Here is a 12273-nt window from a genome sequence, read left to right on the forward strand (position 1 = left end):
AGAAGTTTCCATTTGGCACTGCTGGATGAGGAGCGCTGGGCTAGATGCTACAGGTACTTCCAAAGATCAATGACATCACCCTTGCTCTGGGTGCAGCAAGATGAAATTAGAAAAAGGCCTAAACTTTGGAATGAGGTAAACCCCAATTCATCTCCCAATTCTGAGTGACTTTAGTCAAGTCAGTAAAAATGGAAATAGTGATTCTCGGTTTATAAGAATAGTATGAGTTTTATTGGAGATACCAAAGCACTTTGTACAGTAACTGGCACAATGGGAAGTCTAGAATGTTGGTTCCCTTGTCCTCTTTCATCTTGGGTCTCTGAGTTTAATGAAAGCCCTTAGAAATGGAATAAAACAGTCCTTGGGATGGGGTTAGGGAAGAGAAGCCCCCTCATGTTAAGATGATTGAGGTGATCCCACAGGCAGAAAGATAGGGAAGGCTGAGCTTTGAAAAGTTAATTTCCAGAATCAGGAATGGCCAAGATTTAATATATTAAAAAATAAGTGGAAATAATGTTAACATATATCTTTGTACCTACGGTTTTCAAAAATAATGGGTAAAATTATTGTGTAAAAGATGGTCAATTTTAAAGATAATGTTTTTAGATGCACAGGTTTTGGTTATGTTTGGGACAATCCAAGCTTCGGTTCAATTTTACCCCTAAACAGTATTAAGGCTCATGCCATTAGAGAATTGCTGGATTGAGCAATGTCCATAGAGGAAGAAGACAGAAGAGATGAAGAACACAGGGGAATCCAGAACTGATTAGAAGGAAAAAGTCGAGGATAACTTCAAGATATTTTATTTGGGAAATTGTGGTACAATTAGCCCATCCTGGGACACTTAAAAATCTTGATGCCCTTGATGCATCCCAGGCTCATTAAATCAGAATCGCTAAGGGTACGTCCCAGGCATCAGTAGTCTTTACAGCAACCCATGTGATTCCAATATATCAATAATCCTGTCCATCAAAACAAGTCAGGTAGGATATTGAGATGATGGAGGAAGGGGACGAGTATAGTAATTCCAACTATGACAAGGTCAGGATTCTAACAAGGCATCCTGGAAGGAATTAAGAACTAGATCTCAGGAAGTCTAGAGCAGCTCAAGATTTGGGAGAGCCCTTCATGCGTTCAGTAAGCATCCCTTGAGGACTCTTAAGTGCCTGGATACCAAGTCTAACAAAATAGGGTCCTGTTCCCTTGAGGGGCTTATGTTTAGGAGGCAGTGAACAGGTTTCTAAGCAAAGGAGTATTATAAAGTGTTGTGAGCTCTAAGAAATCTGTATGTAGGACAGGAGAGGAGGGCTCAGTTCTCTCAGGAGTGGTAAGAAGAGGCGTCATAAAGGAACAAGAAGAAGGTATCCTTAGGGAAATGGAAGAAGAGGAAAAGGTAGATTGTAAAACTGTGGGATGGCTTACCTGGTTTAGCAGGCTGGGGAGGAAAATTAAGCCAGGTGAAGATCATGAGAAGTAGCAGTCAGTAAAAGGAATATAGGATATAAAAATGGAGGAAAGAAAGGTTAATAGGAGGGGCATCACATACTACAGAGAGGGTTAAGAGGGTGAGGCTGTTAGATTTGATGTTTATATTGCTACGAAAATTAGTTTCCACAGTGGGACAATTGGGAGGGAAAATGGGTTTGGAACTTCAACTATGGAAAAAGAGGAGGATGAAGAGAGGGCTAGAGAAGATACTGTGAGGAAGGTTGAGGGAGCACATTTAAATATTAAAACAGACAGAAGGTGCCTGTTGTGGGAAGAGTTTAGGACTCAGAGTTAAGCTATTGTGTTGCATTCTCCTGGCCTGAAGCTGCAAGGCCTGGGGCTAGTCACTTCCCTTCTTTGGCTGTCACTTTTTTTCATTCATAAAATGATGGGGATAGAGACTATGATTTCTAAGGTCATGTCCAGATCTGACAATCTAAGAAATTTAGTGGTAAGAATAGAATTCAATGTGAGGATAAAAATGACAGCTTCGTAAAGCCTGATGATGGGTCAACTTTGTTTTCTAGACATATGTACTTGCCATGTTCAGTCACCTCATTCTCTAGGCACATGCCCTAGAACCCACTTGTTAAAAAGTGTGAACTAGTCAATGGTACCACTGACCACCTAGAGCTCTACCCATGAGAAGTGCATAGTACAAAAGTTAAAGTCACAGCTTCTGGAGTCAAAGTTGTTATGGGATTAAATGAGATAATACAAATAATGTATTTAGAGCACAACTAGCATATAATATAGAAAATATTAGCATTCTTGAACAAGTACAAAAAGAACAGGATGTTGTCCCAGCAAAGTATATGTATGACTGTCCCTATTCCTATCTTCTTCAAGAGGTCTCCCTTTGAATCAAATGATCTTTTTTAAAAATAAGGAGTGGTCATGCTCAATGAGCAGATTCACCTAGTGGCCATAATATGGACTTTAGAATCAGCTAGAGCTGATTCAAACTGTAGCCAAAATATTTTTTAGCTCTATTTTTCTTAATCTCAGATTACATATTTGTAAAAATGAAGTGAATGCTACTTGCCTCCGGGATTGTGCACTTAGTGTATTTTATTATTTTATTTTCTACTGCAAACTCACTTTTATAGAAGTATTTATATTGCGTATTTTTAAAAAGATGTTATTACAATATAGCTAACATACAATATTGTATTAATTTCAGGTGTACACCATAGTTATTCCACATTTACATGCACTAAGAGTATTTTTAACAAAGGTTATTTTCCTTGCTTCCAACTAGCATCATGACTAACATATAAATAAATACTTAGTATTCTTGGAAGTGAAATCATGATGAGATTTTGCTCCTGGTACCCAGAAATTTTACCCTTGTTTCTTTCCAGAATTCTGTCCATTCTCTCACCTTAACTTGGCTATGAATTCTAGTATCCTGCTCCCAGACTATGGTAAGATTGACTGAGTTGACTTCCTCCCTGGGGAGTCGGGGGATCATGGAGAAAGTGGCAGAGTGCAGAAAGGGAAGACTGTGGCCATCACAACACCGTCGTGGGAACACGGAGGGAAAAGCTCCTCAGGCATAGCTGAGATAGAACCAGGTACTACTCATTAACCTGGTTCTGCTTACCCAGCCATAACGTCCTGAACATGCTCCCTGGTGCCATTTCTCCTGTCCTAAGTGCCTCAGTCCTGAAACACAAGAAAAGACAAAATAACCTCTCACATAAGAAGTATCAGTTATGCTAAAAAATCTGTCCGGATGGTTGGTTCCTTCCTAGTTCTTATTCCCTGATGAAAGGCCACTGACACCAACCAGCAGCCTGAGCTAAAATTGACTTTCTCCTTAAGGTTGCTTGATTATAAGCTTCAGAGAAGACAAAATATTTTGCTACTGTCTATTACATGGAATAGAGTAGGTTGCTGATGTCCCAAAAGAGGTTTTCAACGGCCTCAGCAGAGGCTGTAGTCATGACTAAGGATGTTGTTAAATGGCACCATCTGAAATCAATACTCACCCTGGATATGCAGTGGAGAGAATATTGGTTACAGGTAGGACCAATCCTGTTATGAGAAATACCATCACAACAAAATGCTTCATTCCAGATTTTAGAATTCCAGGTCACTTAGGTCAAGGAAAATTAGAATTAGAGAGAAAAAAAAAAGCCTCTTGGCGACCACTGCAGTTGGTTTTGACTTCCATTTTAATATACATAAGACTAAGGACATAAGTCAGACCACGCCCCCTTTGATCCCTCTTGTCACCATTTCCAGGGCCAAAGAAGAGCTTGTGGAATTGGGCCCAGGTTGATAGCAGGAAGCAAATCTGGAGGCACAGGGGATCCCACCTTACAGCTAATTGCCATCACCTGGAGAACCCCACTCCAGCAGGCTCCGGCATCGTTGGAGATTAATATCGGTAACCAAATGTTAATTGAATGCACACACACACACAACAGGAAATAAATTCCGCTTCTGAAAGGGCAGCTGGAGAGAGGTTAGACTGCTCAAACTCGGATTTACATTCCAAAGCTGTCCTGAGGCCAGAATCGCGCCAAGCCTGAGCAGAGAGAAAGTCCCTTTTCTCTTCTCGGCAGCGCTGGAAAACACGGCTCCCAGAGGATGGGTTAGGAACCGACAGCTTGCCTGGCGACGCACTGTGGTCCCTCAGGAAACAGGAGCGAGACAAAGGACGGCGCCGGGGAGGCCCCTAAACCTAAAGCCATTCATTCCCTCTATCACCTGCAGCTTTAAAGGGACACACCTCCCTTCCCGGATCTCTGGGGCGAGGGTGGGGGTGGGAGTAAATATTTCTGGTTACTCGATTCATTCAGTGGTTGAAGATTTATTTTGCGGATGCCAGACACCGACCTAAGCGGTTTACATCCCTAATTCTCAAAATAATCCCGAGATTTGTGTTATTAACCCTCTATTTTTTTTTCTCTACTAAGTAGTGCAAGAGGAGCAGAGAAAGGCAGCAATCTGCCCAGTAGGCGGCGGGATCAGAGCGGGTGTCTCGAATTCCCACTCTGTGGCTCCGGGGCGGTCCAGCTCCGCGGGGGCGACAGGCCCCCCTAGGTCCGGAGCCCGCTCCCCGTGTCCCTCTCGCGGGCTGCACGTTGCGGCAGCCGCAGGCTAGTCCCACCTGGAGCGTGCAGCACCGCCACCTCGCCAGTTCCGCCGGGCGCGTGGCAGGTGCGCGGGCGCCCGTGTCCCCGCCCCGGCGGCGGACTCCGGGTGCCGGGCGCCCCGTAGCGGCCGGGCAAGACGCGCAGCCTCCACCCGGAGCCCGGGAAGCGCTCGGGCGAAGAGGAGGAGCCAGGGACACCGAGCGGGTGGAGTCGGGAGCCCGAGAGCTGAGGAGGCGGATTTCCTGGGCCCGGCTCCCTGGGGCTACCATGGCGTTTGGGAAGAGTCACCGGGATCCCTATGCGACTTCCGTGGGCCACCTCATAGGTAAAGAGGTGCGGGGGAAGACTCCCGCGGAGGCTTTGGGGGTCGGGGTACCCTTCCGGTTTGACTCCCTTCACGGCCAGAGGAGGACGTTGTTGGTCAAGTTTGAGGCAATTCTTCCCCTTCCCCCTGCGACTTTCCCAGGGCACCCGCATTCCAAACCCAGCCCCTTTGAGGCATTTCTTTATGGCCGACTCCTCCTACTAACCCCTTCCTCAAAATATGCCTCCCTTTTAATGCCTCCTGGGGAGTGGAACCGAGCAGGTGAGCCACAGCATGGGATTCAGGTGTGCAGTGTCGGGGCCTCTACAAGAAGAGGGCGTAAACTTCTTGGCCAGGGGAAGGTTATTCGTAAAGTGCGTTCGCTCGAGAGCACAGTATTGTTCTGTCCGTTTTACAGAGGGGGGAAAAGAAGGGTCAAGGAGGTTAAGTGATGTGACCTCACAGTGAGGGCCAGGCCTCTTCAAACCAGTTCTCTCTGGCACTCAGCCCTTACCACCTGATTTACTTTTTCTGGGTAAACAAAAAGAATGAAAATGCATGAAGAGGGAAGCAGAGGAGCGATCTGGAGGTCACCAGAGGCTTCTCAAAACACTAAGGACCATGCGGGGATCTGCTTAACTCGTTTCTCCTGTGACCGTACTCTGAATACTGTGTGCAGAAGCCAGTGATTTTTACCAGCACCAACTCCGTTCTTCCTCGTTCTCCCTGATATCTCCTTTGGGAACCGGGTGTGGCATCAGTGCATATTGATGCTAAGTACAGTGAGGTGAAGAAGTCGGGAGAATCTGGTAGTTACAGCGAGGAGGCTCAGATTTAGAGTTTGGGTGATGGCACAATTAACTGCTGTGTGACATGAAACCACTTCGTTACCACGTTTTAGAAAAGTGCGAGAGTAACTATCATTGAGGATGAAATGCTTTCTAAACTGTTGGCTTTATCTCATTAGATATTAAAATGAACTCTGAGTAGAAATGGATTCAGACTGCATCAGCATAGGCTGATTAATGCTTTAATGTTGCAAACATTTACTGACTGCTAACTGTATGCCTGGACCTGAACCAGGCAAAGGTAACACCTGGTCTCAACCCACAGGGAATGTGCAATCTTATAGGGAAGACATACACAATTTTGTAGTAACTATAATATGGTCCCTTTACAATATAAGAAAAACGAAAAACACCCAAAACTTAGGAAAAGGAGTTTTCTAGGAAGATGGGAAGAAGAGCATGGAACGAGGAGCAAGGAGTCTGGAAAAAGGAAAGGCACTAGTATATACCTAAACAACACAAGTTTGGCCAGCTTTGTCCATTGAATGCCAAATTCAAATAGTTCTTTTCCTAGATGAGAAACGGTTTCCTCAACCAAATCCATATTCTTTTGTTATCTTTTTGATTTTCTCTTCGTTTGTACTAGGACCTGGTATTTTCATGCTGAGGGATCTTCTTGTAATAAAAATGTTAAGCTCATTCAGGCTGAGTGTTCTGTTACCCTTTCTAGAGAGCGTTTTGTATTTTTTGAGAATGTCTGGAGAGGGAGAAATATCTTGATTGTTAAATGATGCAGTTGTAGGTATAAGAGCATTCGAGTCTGCCTGGTGTACCTTTGTACAGGTGCTGGGAGTGACCTTGCTCTACTGCTAAAGGACAGACAGTTTCAGTAGTTCTGATCCCCTTTCCTCAACGTCTCGATGCCCTAGGTGAAGAAATGATTTTAAAACTGAAAACTGGCATCAGACAGCTTAGATTTGAATGCCATTTGTACCTTGTACTGGCTGTGTAACTTTGCATACTTTCCTTAATTTCTCTGAACTTCTATTCCTTCTATAACAGTGGGTTAAGTGAAATTATATAAAATACTCAGCACTATGTATTTCACTTTATAGGTGGCCGCTCAACAGGTAGGTACCTGTTTGTCCCTGAAGAACAACCAGGCAGACGGAGCTTTAATGGGCCTGTCCTAGCCCTACAGCCAGGTGTTGTGTCTACAAGTCTTTATTAATAGGTCACTCATTACTCTTGCTACAACAGCACTCTGAACTTGGGTTTTGATTGATTCCTGAATTACTGAGAATTGCTCAGAAAAAAGTTCTTTGCCCTTTGGTAATATAAATGTAATGGTGCTTGCTAGCAACCTGCAGACAGATTATTTTAGAAAGACCAGACATTTTTTACTCTGTTGTAGCTCAGAGTCAACACAACAGCTTTTTCTTTGCAGAAAAGGCTACATTTGCTGGCGTTCAGACTGAAGATTGGGGCCAGTTCATGCACATTTGTGATATTATTAACACTGCCAACGATGGGTGAGTACAGTGTGTGGTTCTTGCATTTACCTCTGATAAGCATCAGAACTACGGCACAATGTCTTTTGCAAACTCTTTAGTTTTCTTGTTGAAAGAATGTTTTCATCACCACTTAGGTATATGCTGCCTTTTGAAGACATGTCGGATTGAAGTGTTAGAGCTGCTTGTTTCAGCACATATGGAATGTCTGATAATCCATTATAATTTTTCTCTTTGCCTTTAATTGTTTCAGATTTTATCTCTGAGGCTCAAATTCCTTGTTCTTTCCGATTTTTTTAAAGGAGAGATTGTTTTCTTTAGGAATTCCCCCTGCTCTGATTGCTGATATTTTATGTTCCTGTAACTGAAAAATGTAATCAAGAAGCTAGTGAACTAACGGGGCGACCTGTCTCTGAGCAATTGACATTATTGTAACCAGGAAATAATCTAGCAATCTTTTTCCTCTCCTTGTCACAAGACAACTTTTTTCTTCTGAATGCTAGCTTGCCCATGTTTATGCTGTATTCTTAAATGAACTCTCTTTTGTTACACTTTTAAACTTAAGAGAATTGTTTTTTTTTTTAAATTGTTGAGGCCAACTATTTTGTGAATTTAATCTGAATTATAGATTGTTATAAGGGTTATAAATCTGTTAATTTTCTTTTTTTCCGCTCTTTAATTCCCCCCTCCCCCACTACTTCCACCCCTGACCTATGGATGTTGCCGTTTCCCTTTTAAGAACTAGATCTCTGAAGGCGGGGCGTCTCCTCCCACAGGCTCTCAGCGTACACCCGCGCACCCTGGGCGGGCCTGGCACCCCCTGCATACTCCAGGGGCCTGGTGCACCGGGGCATGGTCCGTGGCTCCACCTGGGGCGCGAAGCCAGGACCTTCTGCGTGTAAAACGGATGTGCTAACCACTACACTATGCAAATGCCACCATATAGTCTGTTAATTTTATTGTACATATTAAAGTGATAATAGCACAAGATTTAGTGTTGTTTATGTTGGTGAAGGAAACATTACACTTAGTTATTGACCATATCAATGAAAGTGCTTTTGGTTAGTACTTTAAAGTGTTTATGTTGCTTTCTGTGTAACCTCGTTTACTATATTTGATTATTCTGTGAACCTTTTCTTCACTGATAATACAAAAAGAGAATCTCAAAGTAAAAACTCTTTTCCTTTTAAAACAGTATCTTTATTCTTTTAAACTTTCCAAGAGTTTAATTCTAGATTTTATTTAAGATTTTTTTAGAAAGAGATATCTCTATATAATGTATTGTATAATAGTTACACTTCCATGTAAGCATATGTAATATCATATAATTATCATATAATAGAAATCTACACAGGCAATCATAACAAGCAAAATTGGAAGGTAATATGTAAAAAAGATTGGTATCTTTTTTCAGTTGTATTGAGATCTAATTGACATACTGCACTGTATAAGTTTAAAATATACAGTATAATGACTTGACATACATATATTGTAAACAATTACCATAGTAGGTTTAGTTAACATCCCTCACTTCATATAGTTTCAAAAACTTTTTTTCCTTGTGATGATAACTTTTACAGTCTACTCTCCTAGAAACTTTCAAGTACACTGTACGTCAGTGTTAATTATAGTCACCATATTGTAGATTATGTCCCCATGACTTGTCTATTTTATCAGTGCAAGTTTGTACCTTTTGACCATCTCAAAGTAAATTTTGACCCTCTACTTAATACTGCATAATTCTTCCTTTTGTAACATAAAATCATAGCATGTCAGAAGCTGATCTAGTTAGTAGTAATTCCTCGTACATCTCATGCCTATAGGATGATCAGGAAATACCGGAGTCTTTTAATCAAAATGGGTAACCTTCATTGTTTTGGAAATTACATTTCCTGTAAACTGGATCTGTGCATTGTTAGAGGGATATAAGTATGAGTATATTTCATGTGTAGCAGTGCTTTCTAGACAGTACTCATGTAAATTTTTGTGTGTATGGGAATGGTTAAAATTTAATTTTAAATAAACATTTTTCAAGATTTACATGAGTGATGCATGACTCTCAGAGGAAATTGATAAAATACAGATAAACATAAGATAAAAAATCACAAATGACTCCATCACCCAACAAAACTATAGTTAACTTTTTTTTATACATGGGATCTTCTAAATTTCATTTTGAGATTGTTTATCACTAGTGTATGGAAATATAATGAATTTTTGTGTACTAATTTTTGTATCCTATAACATCCTTAAATTTATTCTAATAATTTATTTTGGATTCCTTAGAATTTTCTCCATGAAATATATCATCTGCAAATGGGAATACTTTTACATCTTCCTTTCTGGTTTGGATGTATTTTCTTTCTTTTCTTTTGCCTAAATGTCCTAGCTATAACTTTACTAATAGTGCTGAATAGAATTAGCAAGAGCATTCATACTTGTTTTGTTCCTGGTCTTGAGGAAAAGTTTATGATCTATTATCACTAAGTTTGATAGTAGCTGTGGGTTTTTCTTAGATGCCCTTTGTCAAGTTGAGAAAATTTTCTTCTATTCCTAGTTTGCTGTTTAATTTTACTATGAAAGGATGTTGGATTTTATCAAATACTTTTTCTATATCTATTGAGATCACCCTGTGTTTTATATTTGATCAATGGTATATAATAACTATATATGGTATATAGTTAACTTTTTAGAGTTTTGATCATAACCCACTTTTGTTGCTGTTAACATGTGATGAACCTTTTTTCCAAGGCATTGTTATTCCATTTAATAAGACGTTTTGAAAAGCCACAGATTATTTCTTAATAGGGATTACCACAAGTTATTCAATGTAATATTATTGGATATTTAAGTTTCTAGTTTTTATTGCAAACAGTGCTATAGTAAATATTTGATTCTCAGAAGGTGTTATTGTCTGCCTAGATGTATGAGGAAACAAGTGTGAGAAGTGTCACCCAGGGTCACACAGCAGAACCTCTTTCTGCAATGGATATTGCTTTTCAGAGGCTACGTGTTTTCAGCTATGCCTAAATTGATGATTTCACTGTATTTACTGCTGTAGGCCAAAAGATGCAGTAAAAGCTTTGAAGAAAAGGATTTCTAAAAACTACAATCATAAAGAAATCGAACTTACCTTGTCAGTAAGTACTTTCTTGTTATAATTAAGACTCTAAGATTTCCCAAGCGATAGTAACATTTTTGATTCTAGATAAAAAAAAAATATATATATATATATATATATTCTGAGATAATAGGTTAGCAAAAAGTTATTTATAATATGAATTAAAACTGTTTATTGAGAATTGCAGAATCAAGAGAATTTAGTTGATTGTAATAGCATTTTTTTAATTAAAAATTGTTGGGGTGACATTAATAAAATCAAATAAGTTTCAAGTATACAATTCCACTGTATGTTGTACATATATTGCATTGTGTGTTCACCACCCAAAGTTAAATTTCCTTCCGTCACCAAATATTTAACCCCTTTCACCCCTATATTTAATTTTGTGGAAAGAGTATTCCTGGAAAACTGGTTTTTCCTGATAAGGAAATGGGAACTTATGGTTAAAACTTGTAGCTACTGAGCTGATCAAGAGGTGTGTGTATATGTTACATGTGGGGAGAATTGAAGTCTTGAAAAATGCCTCCCTGTTAGCTTTGTACTGCACTCGAACACCCTTGTGGAATTCTGAGGTGCTGGCTGGCAGCTAATTAAGTTTCAAACAAATTCTGCTGCTTGGTATATTTTGGAGAAAGTTCTTTGTTGATTTAAGCAATTCTGTGTGCCATATTATCTGTGAATTTGGTATGGACAGTTATTTGATCTGTTACTATTTTCCCCCATCCTTGGCCATATAACCTCTTCAATCACTTTGGTGAGTTGCCCTTCTAACTTCAATTGATACGTTTTACAAGCCTTGCCTGCTGCCTGAGAGTGAGCTGTGTGGCTTTCTAATTTCTTCTGCATGCCTTTGGACCTCTGCCCAGCACACGCATGATTATGGCACTAATCAGCCAGCATCACACTGCTCTTAGAGGCTTTAGGAGTGTTTATCAAGAGGGCCATGGGGCAGAGGTGAGCACAGCTCCTGTTTCCTAGTTTCATGGGGAAGAAAACTTCTGATAATCTTACTCGAAGAGTAACTGAATGAGAAGAAATGAATCAAATAGTTTTAATGAGGCCATCACTGAAGAAATCCTTCAAGTTGGCATCTGAATATAGTTTTAGAGGCATTTTCCTTCCTCACCTTTTTTTGAACTCTCCCCTGTCCTTTACTCCTCACAGCCATTGAGGGAGGTCACAGAATGGAGGGAACTCTGGGGAGAGGAGTAAGGCGCTTCAGTAGAGATATCAGAACAGTGGGTTGATGATGGAAAGAAACCTTTGCCTGACACCTGATCGATGCTCTCTCCCGCTGCGAGGTGGTTGTCTCATTAACTCCATTTCACAGATGAAGAAACTGAGGCTAGTGAGATTGTGATTTCCCACTTCCAAGATTTAAGTGGTCTAGGCAAGATTTCAACTCAGCCCTCATTATAAATCCCATGCCCTTGCCCTATACCACCTTGCTTCTCAGAATGAATCAAACCCCTTGAAAGAATGAGCTGCTGTGATTCATTTCTGTCTTTGATTCCTTCATGCATGGTGCAGGACCCATACATCTATCAATGCAGCAGGTGTCGACTGAATTAATGATTTCGTGGGGGTCCCCCAGTGTACCTCTCTTAGTATCCAAAAAGACTCAAGTACTAATGGAACATACCATAGAATCGGGGTAGAAATATAAGTGTGGAATGAAGTGGATCTCAGACACCTCAAGGCTGCCGAAGGATAGGAGAATCGAGTGAGGAAGATAAGGTGTAGAGGATGAATTTATGCCACTTTCTATATTTCAGCAAGTGGTATTATCACACTTTTTTAAAGTTGTTGATTCTCTGTAATGGGTTTGTCTCTCTTTCTCTCGCACTCAGCCTACTCGGCATTTCTGTGGTTGCTTCTTCTCGCTGTCTCCTTATCTTCCTCTGTCATGGTTCTTTCCTTGTGAGAATGAACTAGGACTCATTCATCCCTGAAG

General features: G+C 40.7%; 1 protein-coding gene across 2 annotated transcripts in view; it reads left to right on the top strand.

Annotated features, from left to right (window-relative positions):
* The first annotated feature begins 4762 nt into the window (after positions 1-4762).
* Positions 4763-12273, top strand: part of TOM1L1 (target of myb1 like 1 membrane trafficking protein) — a 47753-nt gene continuing 40242 nt past the window's right edge. Inside the window, exons 1-3 of one of the 2 annotated variants that reach the window (XM_006924849.3) lie at positions 4763-4920; positions 7135-7219; positions 10260-10338. In XM_006924849.3, coding sequence (XP_006924911.1) covers positions 4863-4920; positions 7135-7219; positions 10260-10338 — 222 coding nt within the window. In that variant the 5' untranslated portion in view covers positions 4763-4862. Of the gene's footprint in view, positions 4921-5081; positions 5182-7134; positions 7220-10259; positions 10339-12273 lie in introns of those variants that run through there. The other variant, XM_025041776.1, reaches the window with a different exon arrangement.

This window comes from Pteropus alecto, unplaced genomic scaffold (assembly GCF_000325575.1).
Source record: "Pteropus alecto unplaced genomic scaffold, ASM32557v1 scaffold98, whole genome shotgun sequence".
Classification (NCBI taxonomy): Eukaryota; Metazoa; Chordata; class Mammalia; order Chiroptera; family Pteropodidae; genus Pteropus; species Pteropus alecto.